General features: G+C 38.6%; 1 protein-coding gene across 11 annotated transcripts in view; it reads left to right on the top strand.

Moving 5' to 3' along the window:
- Positions 1-22,560, top strand: part of auts2a (activator of transcription and developmental regulator AUTS2 a) — a 1,178,234-nt gene that overhangs the window by 534,864 nt on the left and 620,810 nt on the right. For all 11 annotated transcript variants that reach the window (XM_048556878.2, XM_059655523.1, XM_048556879.2 and 8 more), the window contains one exon: positions 4,638-4,673. In XM_048556878.2, the coding sequence (XP_048412835.2) occupies positions 4,638-4,673 (36 nt within the window). The remainder of the gene's footprint in view (positions 1-4,637; positions 4,674-22,560) is intronic.

Here is a 22,560-nt window from a genome sequence, read left to right as displayed (position 1 = left end):
GGGAATTGAACTAAAACAACTCTCAGGAATAATAATCATGATTTTTTTCAACTAACCTGCTATTAATCAAGCAGAAGAGGTAGGTAAACAGGATAAGGCATTTTATTTCCATGCTGTATGCATCTATGACTGTATGAATAATAAACATGCATTTCAAAAGGAGAAGCTTCACCAACCTGAGTGAATTTTTTGAGAAGGTAAGAGAGAGAAGAGATAATAATTCTGTAAATGTAATTTATCCACATTTTCAATAGACCTTGAATGAAAGGATCCACATTAGTCCGTAGTATAAGAACAGAAAATGGGGATTCATGGGAAGTTACAGAATGAATTGCTAGCAGGCTTCAAGCCAGAAAACAGAGTGGAGTAAATGATAATTATTCAGAGTTGGAATATGGGAAATGATGTTCCAAAAGGGTCAGTGACTGCAGTTGATACAAATTACATTCAGAATTTGTACTTCGAATCAAGACACAAGTTTGTGAATGACATCAGATTGCAAAGGAGATTGTCACTAACGATGAGAATTGCAACAAGTTACAAGAAGGCACTAATAAGCACATGGTAAGGGCCCTCTTGTGACAAAGAGTTAGTGCCCTCATCCCTGGGTTGAGTGACCTGGGTTCAAGTCCCACTTGCTCTAGGAGTGTGTAATAGCATCTGTGAACAGGTTGATTAAGAAAAATAAGTTCAATTAAAAAGAAAAAGCCCTTGGAAGCAAAGTCCTCTTGTGGTGTAGTGGTGGTGTCCTTACCCCTGGACCCAGGAGGATAGGGTTCAAGTCCCACCTGCTCCTGAGGTTTATAATAACATCTTTGAACAGGTTGATTAGGAAAAAAATAAGCACATGGAATAACCAATTATTACATTATATTACATACAAATAAAGTTCATTCAAATAAATGGAAAGTATATTTTGATTAAAGGAATAAAGAGGTCAGTTATTATTTGGAACGTAAGGTCTGGAAGCAGTAGCTAAACAACGGGATCTCAGAGTACAAATATAGCATCACTGAGAGTTTCACCACAGATTTGCAAGGTTGTGAGAAAGTATACCAAGCACTAGGCTTTATTTTCAGAGGGATAGAATTTTTTAAAAAATGGAATTTATACCAAACCTATATTCAACAGTAGGAAGACAACATTTGCTCAGGACTACCTGGAAGAAATTCTATATAAGATATGGAAAATTGTTTATAATTCATTTAAAATCTGCATCCCATTGTTGTCACTTACATAACAACTTAATATTAAATATTGTACCATTCTTAATGTTTAACCTAACCTGTTTTTTCCATGGATTCTTAACAAAAGGAGGGAGGGAGATTTGGCTGGTAAATTAGTTGCATTGTCTTTAAGAGTCACTTGGACGGTATAAGATATTCACCACCTCCAACTGCTAATTGTAAATACCTTTGAAATCTGGGGGATCTTGTGTCTACTGCATCAGTTTTTAGTTATTGTCCTATCTGAGTCATATTTAATAGCTGTGCACCTTTTAAAATGTAGGCTTTATTCCCCTTACTGAATCTTTTTGATAATGAAGTGATTCCAATGTGAATTTAAATCACTAATACATATTTCATTGCTATCATCACAGGATGTGAATATTTTATTCTGTTTTTTTTCCCTGAATCAAACCAACGGCATTTACCTTGTGCTGCCAACTTGTCTCTTCCACCATCAAGCTACTGGAAATGAAATCTATTTTCTTAAATAAGATATTTTTATCTATTGTAGTAAGTCAAAGTGTTAGTCATCTAAACTAATTACTAGAAAAATTAGGCATTGGGTACTTTCTTTGCAAATTGCATTATTAATACAACATCATTGACTCGACTTTGCAGACATGAATTCTATCACCTTCAACAACTTCGGTTTTATTGGCTGTAAGTAGCAGTGTTGAAATAATGGGACATCGATAGATTGAGTGAGAGGACAAAAATGTGACAGAATTCAATGTGAGGACATGTGAGGACACCCACTTTAGACTGAATTGATCTCAACCAGAGAACGTATTAAAGGATAACAAGGTAGGGACTATAAGCATAGCAAAGGGATTTAGGGGCCCATGTCCAGAAATCAGTAGAACTAGTGAGAAAGGTATGAACAGAGAATGGTGGGAACTACACAGCAGGCCAGGCGAAATTGCTAAAGAGAAACAGAGTTAACTTTTGAGATTGATAACATTGGTGTCTGTGAAGGACCATTGATTTGAAATGTTAATAATCTCCCAAAAGGTTCTGCCTTGCCTGCTAAGTATTTCCAGCATTTTCTGTTTCCATGTCAAAACTAATTTAAATGGGTAATGAAATGTTAGCCTTCATCTTAAGAGGTCTAAAGTATCATAGAGTAGATGTTATGCAACAGGTTTTTAATGATCTGGATGGATTTTATATGGAGTGTTGTGTTTGGTTCCATCCACCATATCTCAGGAAGGATGTATAAACCTCAGAAGAGATTCAGTACAGATTTATTAGAATGTATTCTGTTAATTAAAGAAGATTAAGGGGTACTCTAACTAAGTGCTTAAGATAGTTGAAGAACTTGGCAAGAAGAAAGAAACATTCCCTTCAGTGGAGTAGATTGGAGGAAAGTATAATGTTATACTTGAATATTATTGAGAAGAGACACATTCTGCTAAAACCTTGGCTTGTATTCACCAGGATAATAAATAAGAAATACCACCATAAAATGAAAACAACACTAATGATGCATAGTAGGAGTGTATTGATTTGGCCAGCAAGTGAACTCTGGTAGTGGTGTTGCCATGGTGTTGTACCAGTAAATGATGACTGACAGTTAACTGTCAAACATTGTTTAAACTGAAAGAAAAGGCAGTTTGACTCCAGAAAGGTAACTGCCATAAGTAACGAACCCCTGGTTCAGTATACCGGACATTGCTTTGACCAAACAGAATCAAACTACGACCGTTTTAAAAATTCATCAAATTATCTGGTGAATTTCCATGGCAAAATCTCTAGCTAGTTGAGTCTACTTACCAACCAATCAGATTTCTCCTCCCATACAGTAGAAATGTGTTTTTTTTCTTAGCTTTAGCATTCATCACAAACTGTCCTGACGAGTGTAAGATGGAAAGCTTTGACAGAAGTCTTTTTCAGCAATACTGAAGTCTCTACTATCTAACAACTATTTATACAATGTTGTAATTGGAACTCAATCATTCTTTGATAGTTTCAGAAACACAGCTCCGTACAAATGTTAATGGTACTTTCAAACTCATTTCATGAGGTAATGGTTCTGAAAGAGACAGTTTTGAGTTATGAAACAAAAGCAGGAATTGCTGGTGAAACTCAGCAAGTTTGGCAGCATCTGTAGGGGAATTTGTGCCAGACCTGCTGAGTTCCTCCAGCAGTTTCTGTTCTTGTTTCAGATCTCCAGCCTCTGCAGTTCTTTGATTTAATGTTTGAGCCAGACTATGTTCTGTCCACCTTGATAATGTTGCACAGCTGCCACATGAAGAGTCAGTTATTTAGAATCTGACATGGCCTCCTAATGGAGGCACATAAGTCTTCTCTACCCTTAGCTGGTAATAGTGAATGTGCCTAAGAGATAAGTATATGTTCACAGGTATAAACTACAGCTTGTAACCTACAGCAAAACCCTAGTTACTGAGACTTAATTGTGGCCTATCTTCCGTCACAGATTACTGAACAGCCTTTGACCAGCTTAGGGAAGAGGATTGCAGTCTACTCCAACCGCAAACCGCCAGTGGTTGACTCCAGGCATCGCATCACATTGTAACATAATTCTCGATCCAAAAATGTTGTTGAGTTTCAGCCAGTCAAAAACTTCAGAGAAACTTATTAGATTTTGTTTCGGCAAGGGTGTGAAGGGTTACAGAACTAAGGCAGGTAGATAGGGCTAAACGTGCAGATTGTCCGTGATTGAATTCAATTGTGGATCATGTTTGAAAGAATGGATAGCATATTATTGTCCCTCGTTCTATGTGATGCTACACTGATGTGCTCGTATGCAACAATGCAAGCGAATGCTTCGTTCTGTTGAATTTTAGCTTATTTTGGTTCAGGTAAATGCAGCCATTGTTCCTGAAGTGTCTAGTGTATTTCATCACATTGTCAGTGTTATTGAAAGCCATCTAATTCTGTTTGGGACAGCAGACGTATTCTCTATGATTACATTGATCTCTGTCATGCGTGGAAGAGTTGTTGGACTTTTATGGTCCCTTTTGAAGATTGACTTCTTTTAATAGCCACGGTAACAGAGCATGACAGCCTTGGCTCACTAACTGGAGACTATGCCACTGAATGTCAACAGCCACAGAGGTCACCTGACACTAGTCTGTTGAGTCTTAGTACAGAGTAAAGATGCCATCATTATCCAGCTGCCTGTCATATAAATTGGCAATTACATCGGCAGCAGAGATGTGGAGATCTGTAAATAGAGTGTTACCTCTCAATCCTGATGAGAGATGTGAGAAGAAAATGAGACTGTACAAGCTTGTTGCAAAACAGCTGACATGGTTCACCACCCCCACCCCCGACCATCCCCTAAGTCTGAAACATCATGATGAAAGCATGTGAGAGTTGCTAATGAACTCATGAGGATAAAGTGGATTATGATCACTAATTTCTCTTTCTTCTGTTCTCTTGCAGAGCTCTGCACATTCCAGTTTGGGAACTGGTTATTTTGTGAGTATACATGCACATTTGCAATCATCATACATTTTTAGCTTTTAAACCATTATGCATCTCAGTTGCTCATTATTAAAACAGGTACAAGTGAAAGAATTGTAACAGTCCTTGGGGACTACTACAGTAAATTTAATGCTGCTGCTTTGGTAACCTAGGGGTCATGCAAGGATGCAAGGCTTCCATTGCCTAATGAGGAAGGAATTGCAATTATATTGTCATTGTATTAACTTGCTGCTCCCCATTGGGAAGCCAGTGGCAAACAACATTGAAACTGTCAATGTCATTTCTGGAATGAAATCTCATTAACATGTACAGTGTATCGCATTGGATCTCCAAGTCTGTTCTTGTTATTCAGACTATTTGTTATTCAGCAGACTATTTCTTTTTTTTAAAAAAAGAAACATATGCCACCACCACACTTCAGAAATCTGACAATGCTGAGTTGATTAAAAGGACTATCACAGCATTAAGGGGTAAATTTTACACAGTGAGTCTACTGGCCTGCAGTCTTGTTTGACAGGTGTGTGATTCAGAGAAGATGGATCAGCACATCTGAGACAGGGTGTGCGACTCCTTTGATGCTCCGGCATCTTCTGTGTTTGCTTAAGAATCCTGATTATGAAGTAAGGCCATGCACATAATTCCAGAATTCACAATTGTTGAACTGGCCAAATGTGTTCAGAAAATTGTAATAACTCATAAGTAAATGTATTGCTGCAAAGTGAAGGATGTCAGCACTTCTGATTCTTCAGGCAGCTGCTTAAATGTCTGCTGCAGATGCACACCTTTGTTTTAAAGTATTATTGTAGGTGTGATCTCTTTATAGCTGGAGATTGGAATTGTTTTCATGCAGGAAGGAATCCTCAGAATATGCTTGAAATGAGACAAATGCACTGAACCTTCATATAACAGTGTCTGTGGGACCCATGCAAAAAAGCATGTTTCATTCAAGGTTTCTCTAATAGAAAGAATAGACAATTTGTGCTACATTAAAGGTCATGGCATATTAGAGCATGTAATGGTAAGGGGCTACTATACCTCCAAAGATCATTATAAACATATAAAGTTAATGGAAGAGCCATTATATTAACACTGGAATCCATTTGTAGTGAAAGTAATGAACAGAATAGCAATGGTCGTTATCACTGTTGTTCTGACAGCCACACACTGTTTTGGAACTCTTGCCAGTCTCTTGCTGAAATAAATGGTTTAGTGGAGTTATTAGCTCCATATAACTAATGTTGCTTAATAATAACTTTGTTACCTGGAGTGATACATTAGAAAACTTAAAATGTATGCCATGTTTCAAACAAGATATTGCTTTTGGAACTATAGACAGTGCTGTACAGATTTTGGAGTGTATGCTGACAGCTGTTTTATGTTACAAGCTATTAGAAGTGTCTTAATATCCCATTTTAACATGCAGCATTTTATCCAAAAAATTGTCATCCCATTGACAATTGACATAATGATAAATGTGTTATCTCTGGATTTTTGTTGCAAATTTTGACCAATTATAGTTTTCACAAAATTAATTAAGTTTATAAAGACATTCAAAAGAATCTTATGAACTATTATATTGAGCATCATATCATAACACCAGATAATCATACCCTATAAAGGTATGTCAGAAAAGATGGAGGCAGTAGCCTAGTGGTGTTATCATTGGACCATTAATCCAGAGACCCAGGTAATTGTCTGGAAACCTGGATTCAAATCCTACCATGGCATACAGTGGAATTTGAATTCAATGAAAAATATGTCGTTAAGAATCTAATGTTGACCATGAAATCATTGTCGATTGTCAGGAAAAACCCAGCTGGTTCACTAATGTCCTTTAGGGAAAGAAACTTCCATCCTTGATATGTCTGGCCTACACGTGACTCCAGACCCTCAGAAATATGGTTGACATTTAATTGCCCTCTGGCCAATTAGGGAACGGCAATAAATGCATTGCCTTGCTAGAGACGCCTACATCCCCTGAATGAATATTAAAAAGAGTCCTTTAGTTGTTCAAAGTGAGAGGAGATGATTGTTCTTTTCTGCTTGTGCTTTGGATCTTTGGAAGAACCATCCAGTTAGTTTCAGTGACCCTTTCCTTCACAGCCCAACAAGTCTGTCCTTATCAACTACTGATCCATTACTTTTTCAAACTCATTTTCGAATCTGCTTCTGCCATTCATTCGTGGAGTGCATTTCAGTTCACAAAATCTCACTGTTTAAAAATATATTTGTGCTTTTAAACTTAGGGCCTTTTGTCAATTACCTTAAATCTTTGCCATCTGCTTACTGTTGATTTTGCTCCAAACTTGTTTTTTTGGATTAAAGTTACAGACAATACTGAACATTCCTAACAAATCAGTCAATGCTTCTACTCAGGTTCTTCGTTAAGGGTTGGCTATGTATGTATAGCTATAGGTCTTGTTTGGACAAGAGCTCTCTTCAGATTGAGAGTCCCAATATATGTTAAATGGTAAGTGAAAGAGCTTGCTTTATTTTGTGGTACTTTGAAATCATAGCCATTGTCCCAGAACGGTTACAATTCTTTTAACACGAGAAACGGTTTCTCCTTATTGACTGGCACAAGACCCTTAAAAATATTGGAGACCATTGATCTCCCTTAAATCCTCTCTGGTTGATGAAGAGCAACCCCATTTCTCTAATCTCTCCATGTAAACTGGGGTCTTGTAACCCTAGCATTATTCTTACAAATCATTTCTGTACTTTCTCTATGACTTTGATACATAACGGTTTGTCTTTTGGATCCTAATAGCTCCACCATTCTTTAGGCTGCCTTTGTGCTGTTTAGAAAGGAAATTTGGAAAATATTGCATGTTAAAAAAAACCTTTGATATCCCCTTTTATACTGCCATTTAATTTATCCTCATAAATACTTTTTACCCCCTTGTTTCTTTTTTCAGTGTCCCCTGTAGTTCTTGTACTCAACTCAGTTCCCTATTAAATTATGAGCTCAATATTTTTCAAAACCTGTCCTTTTCTGCTTTCGTTTCAATCTTTGTGAGTGTCGTCATCTAATGAGCTTGAGTCCTGTGTAACGTTCCTTCCTTCTCAGTGGCCTCAAATTATATACGGTAGGTGGAATGTTCAATACTGACTGCTCAATTCCACTTCTAGCCAAAATTTACACCATGGAGATCCATAGTTTCAGATGGTATAGGAACATCCACTACCAGAGAATGATTGGAGGAGAGTGCTTCCACCAATCTCCGTTCTACATTGAGTCTAAGAGCCTAAGTGCTGGAGGATTAACCATTATTGAGTCTCAAAGAGAAGAGGCACATGCCTTACACAATATATAGTTCAATTCACGATAACCAAAGGTACTAGTTACATAGATAAATCAGGCATAATCACAAAGATTATCAAAAAACAAGATATGATGTGTCTCTCACCTTTCCGACTATATGCTCGGATGCTTCTTCCCAGCCTAGTAACTGACACCATCAGATTGGGTGGAGCGTACTGTAGTTTCATCATTAACACTTTCTGAATCAATACCTTATACAATATGCAGTACTTTGATATTTCTTAGACCCTGCATATTTTGACTGTGGTTACCTCTTAAAATTGGAAAGATGTTCAAGAGTCAATATGTTTTTCCTATCAACAAAAACACCATGCACTGTATTACAGGTGCTGACTTAAGAACATGAAGTCAGCTGACATGAAATGTTCTGTCCTGAAGGTTCAACGTTGGCTTGTGATTTCAATTCCCACTGAAATTTAAGGAGATTTTAAATATTGCAGTTTGCTTAGCCTAATTTCCCAACTGACTGTGCAGAAGGATCACTTTCCTTTGTGGTCACCTTTTCAATGTTTGTCAAAGCTGCGCTGTTCTTCTGACAACTGAAATTAAATGAAAGGTAGCATTAAGAAGCAAGATTGTGTTTTTCTGCAGCAAGGAAATGGCATGAGACCATAGAACATGCATTTCACTCCAACCCAGTCACCTTGATTAGTTGATCACCAAAGCACAGTTATTTACAGCTCAGCATTCTAACCAAACATGCATATTGAAACTTAAATTCAATCAAAGCAGAGATAACAAGGTGTAGAACTGGATGAACACAGCAGGCCAAGCAGCATCATAAGAGCAGGAAAGCTTGATATTTCAGAAAGGGTCTAGGCCCGAAACCTCAAGCTTTCGTGCTCCTATGGTGCTGCTAGGCCTGCCGAGTTCATCAAACTCTACACCCAATTATCTCAGGTTCTCCAGCATCTTCAGTTCCTATTATCTCTGATTCAATCAAAACAGTTCTTTTTAGCACCATTGCAATTTCAATTGTGCTCTTTCCATTGCTTTTCATGTGCCCTAATTTTGTCCTTGTGTTTCTCTTCTCCTAAAGCTACTAAGCCTGGAATCCTGGCCCAGCAACATTAACTACCTCATTCAAGTTGACATATATGAGCTTGTGTAGTTGTATTTTCATGTTACCAAGTTCCAGGTTGAGATTGAGTTTAGGTAATTTAGGCTGTGTGTGTGCATGTGGAGCATTCAGTGGCACAGATGGTGAAACAGGAGAATGAGGATCAGAACCATTTCACTGGACTAGTTCCATTTGTGCACCACATTTAATCATGTGGCTAATTTTATAATTCTTACTCAAAAGTGATATTGACCAAATTGGGCAATGGAATCTGATGCAAGATTCTGCTTCGGGCAAGATTGTATTATGCTGTCCTTTACTGCAGCTGGAATTGGTTAAGGATGATTGTGTGTTGTAGATCTCTTAAAAAGACAAGTATATCTCCCACCACATACTTATAGTTTACTGTGTACTTACAGGACTGTACATAAAATTTTAAAAAGGTGTTTTAATTTTTGCTTTGTCATGAATAATATGTATTTAAATGGGACTTGAAATAACAAGTGTCATTGTCTGCAAATACACCAGAATGCCAGCTAATTTGAATGTTTACAGATCTTCACATTGTGTAGGGTGGTGAATAAGGGTTTGCATAAAGAAAGTAACAAACAGATCTTTAAAAGAATAACAAGGACTGTTAAAAAGCTTAGTAGACTTGGAATCACCAAGGTCCTGTGATCCATATGGCTTCACTGACAGAGACATGGTTGTGTAGAGTACCATGGACTGAACCTAAACTGTACCATAGAGAGAGCACTGTCATTGCTGGTCATGGTCACTACTGAACTTTTTCCAGATTAGAATTAACTACAAATTCAGTTGACAAAGTTTTTACTCCAATGGTTAAGCTCCCTTGAAATTTAGAACCAATAATCACACTTGCTCTTTTTAGTAAGAGCCAACTTTGAAACTGACGATACTTGAAGATCCTGCCACACTTTGGTTAAATAGGGCTATTCTTGCGAAACCTCTTAAAAGTTTGAACTTGCAGATTGTCAGCCTGAAAATTTGGCTGTTTGGGTGCTGGTCGGCAGTAAAGGCAAACCTAGTTTGAGATCAGGCGCAACCCAAGTTGTTTAGTTCTGGTGGTTGAACCTGGGACCTTTTCATGTAAGTTGCTTTGTATCACTTGAAATTACTTTTATGCTAATGCATTGCAAGATTTAATAAATGCTTTTTGAAACTGGGCGGTGTGCTTGTGAAAGACTTTGTACCACTAAGCTTTTTTTGATATATCTGATAGAAATATAATTTCATAAACGTTTAAACTGTTTTAGTTCTGTGACAGGTCTGGTCTGGACTTGATAAATTGGTTTTGAGCTAAGAAATTCTAATTGGAATCTATTCAAAACCATCCAGAATTCTTCAATCCAATCTCTTTATGTTCTCGCTGAATTTTTTTCTTCCTAGCAGGGTTCCTGACAACACAAAGAGACTATTGTTTCTTGCTGTTGCTGTATTAGAAACGTTAGCATCTCAAACAACCTATTGTTCCCATTTCAAAAAAAACCTCCGACATCATTTAGGACAAACTTTATTCTGTTTTTTTGCAAATTGTTGGAAGCAGTTAAGAATTTTTTTTGAAAAGAATCATAAGTTACTTTGGAAATCAGCCTATTTACAACACAATCCACATTCTCTTAATAATGTACATGGAAAAAATAAAAAGCAGCTGTGCTTTGCTAGTTTTGTTTTAACAAAACGTGTACAGAGATTTATTAAAAACATATTTTAGGCAAATAGAATTTTGTGACTGATCCCAAGCTATAGAATTCTCTTTCCCATTACCCCAAAATAGAAACGGTGATTTGGAAAGTTTCCATGCCGTTTGTTCCAGATGAGTATTACTTAGAACAAAATAATAAAGATAACCATTTATTGAGTTGCTAACACACGATTCCTAACCCATTGAACACAGGGTCAATCCTATCACCAGCTGATACTTGCAGATTTGCAGTACGTTGTTGGTAGTTAGCCACTGTCTTCGTGAGGATTGCTTTACAAAGAAATTTCAAGCTGGTTGTCAGCTTTTGAGGAGGAATCTTGAGGATGGAAATCAAGACCATCCATTGGCAGCACTCGAGAGATTACAAGGGGAAAATTTTCGTAGTAGTTATGAAGGAAAGGTTACATCAATATGATTCAAAACAAACTCCCGTCATGCATTGCACAACTATTCTGCTGTACATTTTTAATCCATTTATAGGATGTGGGCTTCGTTGGCTAGGCAAACATATTTTATTCACCCCCAATTGTCATTCAGGAGGTGTTGATGAGCTGCCTTCTTTAATCGCTACAGTACTCCGATGCGGGTAGAATAACTGTGCTGTTAGGGAGGGAGTTCCTAGATTATGCATAGCGACACTGAAAGAACAGCAATATACTTCCAAGAAAGGATGGTGAGTGGCTTGAAGGGAACTTGCAGGTGGTAGTGTTCTGTATTCCCTTTTCCATCTTTTGTGCAGGCTTTCGAGCTCCGTACATGACAGTGACTTCTGAAACTGGATGTCAGTGCTGAAAATATTTGCTACACAATTCAGACAGAATAATGGTGGTGTTCCTATGTATCTGCTGCCATTGTCCTTCTAGATGGTAGTGGTCCTCGTTTTGGAAATCGCTGTCTGAGGACCCTTGGAGAATTTCTGCACTTCATCATGCAGACTGCTGCTACTGAGTGTTGTTCCCAGAGAAAGTGGATGTTTTGCAGATGATGTTCCAGTCAGTGGACTGCTTTGTCCTGGATGGTGTCAAGCCTTTTGAGAGTTGGAGCAGCACTCATCCAGGTACAGTGGCGAATATTCTGTCACACTCCTGATTTGTGTCTTGTAGATGGTGGACAGGCTTTACGGAATCAGTGTTGATTGTATTTTTGTGGCCAGTCAAGTTCAGTTTCTGGTCTTTGGGAACCTCACAGTATTTGACACCCTGGTTTAAAAAGGGAGTAAGGCAAAAGACTGTAAATTACAGGCCAGTTAGACTCACCATGGGTAAGATTTTAGCGTCCATTGTGAAGTATGAGATTTCTGAATACTTGAAATGACTGGTAAAACAGGGAAAAATCAGCATGGCTTCATCAAGGTGAGTTACCCCTGACAAACCTGTTAGAATTTTTTGAGGAAGTAACAAGCAGCTTAGACCAAGGAGAACCAATGGATGTTATCCACCTGGACTCCAGAAGGTCTTGGACTAGATGCTGCATAGGAGGCTGCGGAGTAAGAAAAGGGCCCATAGTATGAGAGGGAAGGTACAAACATGGATGGAAGATTGGCTGTCTGGCACAAAGCAGAGAGTGGGGATAAAAGGGTCTTTCTGAGGATGGCAGCCAGTGACAAGTGGCGTTCCGCATGGGTCAGTTGGGAACACAATTTTTCACTTTACACATTAATGATCTAGATGAAGGAACTGTGGACTATCTGGCTAAGTTTGCAGATGAGAGGCTGCAGAAGGATTTGGTCAGCTGAGGAGAATGGGCAAAGAAGTGGCAGATGGAGTACAATGTGGGCAAGTGTGAGGTCATGCACTTTGGGAAGAATAGAAGCATGGACTATTTTCTAAATGGGGAGAAAATTCAGAAGTCTAAAGTGCTAAGAGACTTGGGCATTCTGGTCCAGGATTCTGTCAAGGTAAACTTGCAGGCTGAGTCAGTGGTCAGGAAAGCAAATGCAACTTTTGGCATTTATTTTGCAGGGATTTGAATGTAAAAGCAGGGATGTACTTTTGAGGCTCTATCAGGCTTTGGCCAGGCCACATTTGGAGTATTATGTGCAGTTCTGGGCCCCATATCTCAGGGGAGATGTACTGGCCCTGGAGCGGGTTCAGAGGAGGTTTATGAGACTGGTCCCAAGAATGAAAGGCTTAACATATGAGGAACATTTGAGGACTCTGGGACGATACTCATTGGAGTTTAGAAGGATGAGGGAGGATCTAATCGAAACTTGCAGAATATTGAATGGCCTGCACAGAGTGGATGTTGGGAAGATGCTTCCATTGGTAGGAGAGACTAGGACCAGAGGGCACATCCTTCGAGTAAAAGGAAGACCTTTTAGAACAGAGATAAGGAGAAATTTCTATAGCCAGAGAGTAGTGAATCTATGGAATTCACTGCCACAGAAGGCTGTGGAAGCCAGGTCATTAAGTATATTTGAGATGGAGATAGGTACAGTCTTGATTGTCAAGGGGATCAAAGGTTATAGGGAGGAAATGGGAGAATGAGGTTGAGAAACTTACAAGGCATGATTGAATGGTTGAGCAGACTTGATGGGCTGAATGGCCCGATTTCTGCTCCTATGTCTTATGGTCTTATTTTGATATTAAGGGACTTATTGTTGGCAATGTCACTGACAATCAAGGGACAATGGTTAGATTTCCTCTGATTGGGGATGGTCATTAGATAGAAATTTTGTGAATGTTGCTTGCACATTTTAGCCCAAGCTTACATATTGTCCGGCTTCTTATGCATTTGTTCATGATTTGCTACAGTGTTTGCAGAATATCAAACTAATATCAAACATCAGCAATAGCCGGCAAAGCTGAACAGCTTAACATGGGGTGTGCCACTTTGGGTTGAATGTAACATTATTCAGTGAAAGCGACAAACTTCAACCTCAACCTATTTTACAAGACCTGACGATTTATGCAATCTATGCGAACTGCTGGTATAATATAACAACTGGTGTTCACCAAAGTGAATGCATCAAACATTATGCAACACTACTTGAGCATTTAAACTGATATTGTAGTTTATAGTCGATGCAGCCAAACTTGTTGCCTTTGAAGACTATCTACAGTTACCTTCATAAATCCTAGGAGCTTTTGACCATTAACTCCTCCTTCAACCTATACCTCTTTGCCCAAGCTTCTGGCCATATATCCTAATGCATCCTTATATGGTTCAGTGTTAAATTTTGTTTGACAGCACTCCTGTCAAGTTTCTGCAAATGATTTACAGCAATAAAGGCACTTTGTAAAGGAAAACCGTGATTATTTAAAAAGGCACGTACGTGTCAAAAATATTTTTTCCCCAAATAGCTATATGGAATGTGGTTGAGGGGCTGGGTTGGAATGAAGAGATAACTTAGTAACTCAGTAATTTAAAAAAAAATGTGGAGTTGAGCCTTTGGGAAAGTGATGGAATAACGCCTCTTTAGATCCCCTGCTTTGTACTTGGCACTTTAGTACTGTTGTACAATGTGTTCTCAAAGTGATTTGCCTAGTTTGAAAGTCTACAGTGCTTCTGGAAGTAAATGGTATGCAGATGCTGCTGTGTTGATTGCTGCTTAAAGTACTTCCAGAAAGTGGAAAGAAGATAGAAAATTTTCAAAGTTAGGGTAAGTTTCATTTTTTCCTACTAATTAAGCATAACCTGAGTTAAGTACAGAGGTCGAAACTGTTTGAGAGATTTTCACACCCATAATGGAGCCCAAACTTATTTCTTCTGCTGGACTCAGTGTCCACTCTTCCGCAAACAGACCTGCAGTTTGTGAAACCCAAGAGGTGCACTGGGGCAACTGTCCACGGTTCCCAGCAGCCCTTATCATTAGGAGGAAAGAGCAGCAATGCTATGGAAACATGCTGTCCCAAGTTGTTTTTTTAGTTCACTCACCGTCTTGAGTTGCCCATGTGTAATCATTCTTTCATTGCCACTATATAATTACCTTGAAATTCCTGTCAGCCACAAAGTCCAAGCATTATTATCTTCAGATATGAAGCAATTCAAGAAGAAAGTCCACATCCATTTTCTTAGGGAAAGGCAATAATTAAGAACTTGGCTATCATTTTTAATGTGCTGAAGAAATTTTCAAGTAATCAAATCAAAAGCCAAAGGTAGCTTTAACATGATCTTTTTCTTGTCCTGATGTTTCCATTACCTGGATAAACAGGTGAGATATTAGCACTGCTGCTCGTGAATCTTTAATACAGGCAATGCTTTGCCTTTGTTCTGCTAATAACTAAAGCTGAAATGATAGGCTGCTCTTATATACTTCATAAAAGAGACTTAAGGATCTGACTTTAATTATATCGCTGTTATTTCATTAAATATCTTTTTGAATCTGGATTATGTTGCAATCAGATGTTGCAACATAATCCTGGATATGTTACCTCCTAAGAGTTCAGAGTATTTCAACAATGCTTCACCTGTATTATTTATTTTCAAACCCTTTCATTTGATCAACATGTTGAAACTTCCTTTTTACCTGCAGAGTGCAGGGAAGTATTCCGAAAATATATGAGCAAAATGGAGTTAGGACATTGGGACTTTGTAAAAATATGGATGAAAAGATTTCTAAGATCTCAGGGAATGAAAGTCGTTTAATAAAGTCTTAGTGTAATGAAGAGGATTTTGTGCACAATGGAGATGATAGTGGTGTGGGGGAATGGTGGGGAGTGGGTGCAGGGATGTGACATGAAATCAACATTTACACTGACTGACCTGGAGTGCTGGTGGAGATGTCCATTTAAATGACTGTTAATCTAAAAAGCCACGAAAGTGGGAGGAGTAGCTGATTTTGTTGTTTGGGTGATGTGGAGGCTACAAGTTGTAGATCTTGCAGTTAGTAAGTCTGCACGTGACACCAAAATTGGAGGTGTAGTGGACAGTTAAGAAAAGGGATCTTGATCATATGGGCCAATGGGCTGAGGAGTGGCAGATGGAGTTTAAATTAGATAAATATGATGTGCTGCATTTTGAAAGGGCAGATCAGGGCAGGACTTGTACACTTAATGGTGGTCCTGGGGAGTGTTGCTCAACAAAGAGACCTTTGAGTGCTGGATCATAATTCCATGAAAGCGGAGTCACATGTAGATAAGGTAATGAAGAAGGTGTTTGGTATGCTTGCCTATATTGGTCAGTGCATTGAGTATAGGAGTTTGGAGATCATGTTGCAACTGTACAGGACATTGGCTAGGCCTCTATTGGAATACTGAGCGCAATTCTGGTCTCCCTGCTATAGGAAGGATGTTTGAAACTCGAAAATGTCCAGAAAAGATGTATGAGGATATTGCCAAGGTTGGAGTGTTTGGACTATCAGCAGAGGCCAAATAGACTGGGGCTATGTTCCTTGGAGCAATGGAGGCTGAGGGGTGACTTTACAGATGTTTATAAAACCATGATAGGCATGGATAGGGTGAATAGACAAGGCCTTTTCCCTGCACTAGGGGAGTGCAAAACTAGAGAGCGTAAGTTTAAGGTGAGAGGGGAAAGATTTATAAAGGACCTAAGGGGCAACTCCTTCACAGAGAGGGTAGTGTGTATGTGGAATGAACTGTCACAGGAAGTGGTGGAGGCTGGTACAATTACATAATTTAAAAGGCATCTGGATGGGTGTATGAATACGAAGGGTTTAGAGGGACATGGGCCAAATGCTGGCAAATGGGACTAGATTAATTTCGGATATTGTGTCGGCATGGACAAGTTGGACTGAAGGGTTGTTTCCATGCTCTATCTCTCTACAACTCTATGACTGTGCTTTATTTGAAACCGATTAAATTGGGGGTAAATTGATTGATACATGCAACAGGTACTGCTTTTGGTTATGGGAGTTGTTTAAGATTTTATGATATTGTTGGGGCTTTAAGAATGAAAGAATGATTTTTGTTAAAGATGGGTCCGATTCTGGTTGAAAGTTGATGTGCCAGTGTTCAGGAACCTAATGGAAAATGTCAATGGCAGGAGTCATAAATGTGTTTGCTCTAACTGTTGTAACGGATGTGTGAAATGTACATCCCCACAACAATTTAGTTGCATTTTTTGGTTAAAAAATGAAAAAAAATTGAAGTGTCAAACCTGCATAAACTTACATTCTTACCCATTCATTAATTTAAAATGTGCTCATCGTAACAAGTCAGTTCTGGAAAAAGACTTTATTTTTAGGTCTTTCAGCTGTTAAAGTGGAGGCTGTACTCAAAGCAATTGCAGTTTTTAAAATTGTGTTCATGTCTATAAATGATACCAGTTGTGTGTACAAGTGAATATTAACCAAGTTAAAACAATTGGAGTTTTTCACTGCAAAAGCATATACTTCGGATGCTGGAAACTTAAATTTAAGTCAAAAAAAATCTGTAAGTATTTAATCAGACAGGCAACATCCTTGGAAAAGGTTAAAAGAATGAAGGTTCTAATCAATTATTTTCACCAGGTCTGGGAAATAAAAATGAGATTTAACAGGTTTTGAGCAATTGCAAAATCAGAAATTTGGAAAAATGTACAAACTAGTGGTTATATGATCAGGTTGAACGAGTATGTTTTGTGATGTTAATGGTTGAGGCTGCAGAGTAAAGAATACTTTACATCTGCTTTTCAGAGGAAAGCAAAATAGGGAAGCTTACTGATGGTATTGTTTAATTTAAAAAATCAAGAGATTTGTGGCTGGATTATCTCTGCAAGTATCTAAATCCCACAGACAGCCCCACTGGGTGTCAGAGGCCTGCACACTCTGAGGATCTGTCTGGAAACATGACTTTTGTTGGAGTGGCTAATAAATGGCCAGCAAGCAGACTTGCTGTCTAGTTGAGAGCAATATGAGGGCTCTTGAAGAAGAGCAAACTAGAAGCTTCCAGCTTGAAAGCATAAACAAAATGTTGTGGCAGGTACTGCAAAATCGAGGCACCCTCTCTCTGGGGAATTCTTAAAGTTTTGAATAAACTCACGCCTTAGTGCCAAACTGTTGGTAGAGGCCAGTGAGGGATGAGCCCTCTGCAGGGCAGTCTGAGTCTCCGCAGAAAAGCCCTGTAATCTTGCCTGGAGTCATTGACCCCAGGTCTGCCAACAGGAAGCCACCATTAGGCAACAAAATTGGGCCCTTCCTCCTTTGGGGCATGGAATCTGACAGGACAGCCCTCCAGTGGCAGCTAATAACTTTAATTGACTGCCCATGATGTATGTTCAGTTGCTTCCGTTCCTGGCCTTGACCAGGCTTCATATTCAACCTTCAGGTTTCAACTGAAAACAGATGAATGAACCTCGAACATCAATTCTTCATTGTTTCATACTTTGCCCCCCTGACACTAGCTCTTTCCCACCATCTCTGCAAGAACCTTGCATATCAATAATGCTGGTATATTTTTCAGAAATATGCCTTTTCTAATGATTTGTTTGACTTCATTTTTTAACTGATTCAGTGTTTTACCAACAGGTAAACAATTAGATCACACACTTTTGTAAACCTGCTGCTGCCCAGAGAATTGCAGGAGGACGAGAGTGACCGTAGCCTGAGGTTTGCATCATTACCTTTCTCATCCATGCTGCAAAGCCACATTTGTGAATCTGGAAAACTCATCACACCTCTATCAGTAGATGTATCATGTTAATGTAAAAATGAATGGTCACTTATCATCTGTAATAGTTAACAGGCTGTCAAAAATGGCAGTTCTTGAATTTGATCTGACAATCAAAGCAGCATGAAGTAAGCTCTGTTTTTATGCTGCTGCGGATCTTGTACATTACAGGTTTAGAGTAAAATAAGACCAATTTGAAGTTGATAATGGAGATAGACTTGGACAATTTTTGTTGTGACAATCTAAGCAGCTCTTCTTAGACCTGACAGTTGTTGAGTGCCTTGCAAAAGTCAGCGCAGAGATCCCCAGATAACAGTAGTCATCTTTCCATTTGACAAATTGAGTGAGAAATTAATGTTTTGAATTTTAAAAAGCTAATATGCATAATCCTATTGTTTCCTTTAGACAAGAGACAAGCTCTGTACCAAGCCTGTTTCTAACTCTAGAAATTGGTGGGTTTTGACTCTGCTATGATCAGGCCCCCAGACTTTGTCCTGCGGCTCGTGCTCTCGAAAGGGAAAAGGTGTAGATCTTGAGTGTAGATTGAAGTGAAAGGGTGAGCAAGATGAATAGAACACTGGTTTCTACCTTCTTATGAACTGGAACTTTCAGTCTATTATCAAACCAATCCAAAATAGTTAATTCAACGTGTCTAAAAGGAAGGATAACCACAATATATTAAAAATGCACAAACTGTTCACGTTCTGTAATTGTCACACTTCTTGAAACACCTTCACTATTAAACTGTCAATTGACAGCACCCTTATTGTTGGAGAGAAACATATCCTCTAGTTCAAGAGATCTCTTCGTGCATATTAGGTATAAAATTATATAAATACCTTTTTATACTTTACTAGATGCTTTCAATAACTTGATGCTACATTTCATATATTAATATAGATGGCTAATTTTTTTTTCTCTACTTGGCTGGTGAAGATGTAATGGTGTTAAAAGTAATGAAAGGTTAATCTGAATCAGAAGTCTAAGGTTTTAAGGCTTCAGGCATCATAAATTGATTTTTCCAAAGGACTTAATAGCTGCTTATAACACTGCTGAAACATGCACTTAGCAGGGTATTGATTTTGAGTCCATGAATTACATTGGGTGCTACAGATGGCTTGTAAATTTTTCTATTGCTCCTTACATTTAATAAGGAATGGATTTCAAGAATACAGTTATTCATCTACCAATGCTCAGACAGCATGAAACAATTTCACAATAGTTTCTGTTAAACTGTTCGTAAATTTTTTAAAAATGTTCTATTACAAGTAACATATAATCCATTCAATTATTTGCTGGCTGACTTCTCGGACTTGAATTGTCATGTCTAAACATTGCTTCGTACCTATAGTGAAGGGTTCAGTGGATGCTGTCTGTATGTGGTAAGTGTATTTCTTAATGTTGAGACATCAGTACCTTTTAATACAGACATGGACCTCCTCTTCCTGCAGGCGAATATCACTTGGAAAGTTTGTGAGACCAAATTTACCCCCGACCTTAAAAAGTAAATTGGCCTTTGGGTACACTGACACACATTGCATTTACCAAATCCTGTCCCCAAACCACATTTTCCTTTAGCACTTTTTATATTCACAGTTGTGGAAATGTAAATGGACAACATGATTGGGCTGTCAGACAGGCCCCCAGGAACATGCCAATCAAAAATTAAATAAGCGTAAAACATCTTATAGCAGATCTGCTCGCGATTCACCTATGTTCCTAACCGTGGTCAGCGTAATACATCTTATTCAAACCTAAGGGTATATTTTCAAAGTAGGGAAAACTGAAAAGGATAGGATTCACAGTTGAGAATGATGGCCTCAGTGGTTTGGTTAAATTGTTAATATCTAATTGGGTGCACAACGCAGAAGCCTGGTTTGGTGAAGCCTGGAGTAATAGCCAGTTTATTGTATCAAAGACATACGAGTTCTGCTCATATATTAGTACTGTAGTATTTTCACTCAGATGGTAAAAATTCTAAAATAGGGTGTATATCATTCATAGAGATTCAAAACAAAGGAGTCATTCATATTTATCCTATGATCTCTAATTCCTCTTCAACTCTAAACAACACTAGGGGCGTCTATCCAAGAAAGTGTACCTCACATTTAAAAATCTCATGGCCTTTGCCTGGTATTGACATGTTGTGGGGAAATATTAACAATGCTTGTAAGGGTAGTGGAGGCAGAGACACCTACAACATTTAAAAGGTTTAAATGTTTACTTGCGATTGCCAAGGCGTACAAAGGCCTTTGGCCAACTGCTGGAAAATGGGATTGGAATGATAAGGTGGCTGGTGTTACCCAGCATAGACTTGATGGGCTGAAGGGTCTTTTTCTGAGCTGTAATTCTCTAAAACTCTCGAATAGAGAGCCTCAAGGATTCATCAGCAGAGAGGCAACAGTGCATACCAAGTCAGGAATATAGCATTGCTCTATATGCATATATGTACACACTGAATGAAATAGCAAGAAATTCCTCATAAATATCGGGAATTTGATAACAGGACAATGCAGTATGTTTGTTGTTGGTTCAGTTCTTTCACACAGTTCTTCATGCTGCTCCTCGTTGCTGCATTTTGCATAAAGTTAAAAGGCAGATTAAACAGAATTATCTGCCTCTGAATCCTTCCGTGTGCTGTTAGCCCTGTCAGTCATTTAATAGTAAAGAAATCCACAGGCAATGTCATTCTGCTGGCTGCGGCCACTGTTTCAAACATCATGCCTCACAAAAAAATGAAGAAGCCATAATAGATTACTGTCACTAACGACTCAGTTTTCTCCATAACAGTGATTCTATAGAGATTTAATGGCAACAGACTACTGCAGAAATAACTCACCCATTCCACCCCCTATAGACTTTCATTTCAGATCTTTGATGAAAAGATTCCCACAATTTCTTTCCAGCAGCCACCCAGCCATCTTCCCTGACGAGAGTGATGCCTGTAAATCAGGCATCGGCAGATTTGACACAGCAGTCTATCTAATTTCATGTTTGCCCGTGTCACTGTGTCATTTCATGATAAGCAACAGTCCATCACAGGAAATCCATTTTCAGCAGCTGTATTTATCGGGGAACTTAAATCGTGTTTTTTTGAAATCTTGGTAGAACTGCATTTTAGGACATTCTTAATTTTTGAGACATTTCCAATTTCAAAAACGTTTTGTACTGTTTGCTGTGTTGGAGATTAAATATTTGCAGGTAAACAAACCGATTTTCTTCTAACTTGGCCAACCCACAAGTCTTTTGTGTGTGTGTGTGTGTGTGTGTGTGTGTGTGCGCGTGTGTGTGTGCGCGCACGCTCTGTGTTTATTCCATTCAGTTCTAGTGTAATCAGTGCCTAAAGTCAGAACCATGGGTCAGATTTGGACGTTTTTCCTTTGTGTTATGCCAATTTTACTGTATGACCCATTGGGAGGATAAAGAGTCTCATTCACTCTGACAGATACTATGAATGCTGCCCTTTCAAGCACTGAAGGACGGCTCCTGGCTAACTGATACCCTTGGCCGCCTTTTCTTCCAGATTGTGTTCAGCCTCATATCTGATCATCTACCACATTGTCACACAAGGAAAAGCTGACATTCCTCTTCCACTGAAAGAAGTGAAGAGTCTTATTCCTCACTAAAATTAATAAGTTACCAGCAAAACTGTACTGTCAAACAGAGATCATTACCAAGCCATGCTTTGAGATTCCGGGGAGCAGATTCTAACTAATTGCCAAGAAACAAGCATTCTCACAACACTTATTAACAGAAGAACACCATTTCAGGGTGATTAAGTACTATCATTGAAGTGTAGCTCTTGTTATAATGTAAGAAATAGCAAATTATACACAATAAATTTTCACAAATACTTATATCATAATGACCATGATATTTGCTTTCGCGTGACAGTTGAGATATAATCTGTGATAGGCCAATGAGGAGAACTCATCTGCTGTCCTTCAAGATGGTACCATGGAATTTTTTCGTTCCATGCGGAAGGGTGGATAGGACCTCAGGTTAATGTTTCATCAATAGACAGAATTGTTGTTCAATTTATTGGTTCTGAATGGATTAATGATTAAGATTGCATTTGTCTCCATTCCAATGTGACGATTTTGCATTGTATTGGGTGAAATATTGGCAACCCATTGGCTCAGTGTTTAGCACTGCTGTCTTATAGCACCAGAGACCCTGGTTCAATTCTGCCCTCGGTCAACTGTCTGTGTGGAGTTTGCACA

Source organism: Stegostoma tigrinum, chromosome 27, assembly GCF_030684315.1.
Source record: "Stegostoma tigrinum isolate sSteTig4 chromosome 27, sSteTig4.hap1, whole genome shotgun sequence".
Lineage (NCBI taxonomy): Eukaryota > Metazoa > Chordata > Chondrichthyes > Orectolobiformes > Stegostomatidae > Stegostoma > Stegostoma tigrinum.
Note: the sequence above shows the minus strand (reverse complement) of the source record. Positions and strands in the feature narration are given on the sequence as shown.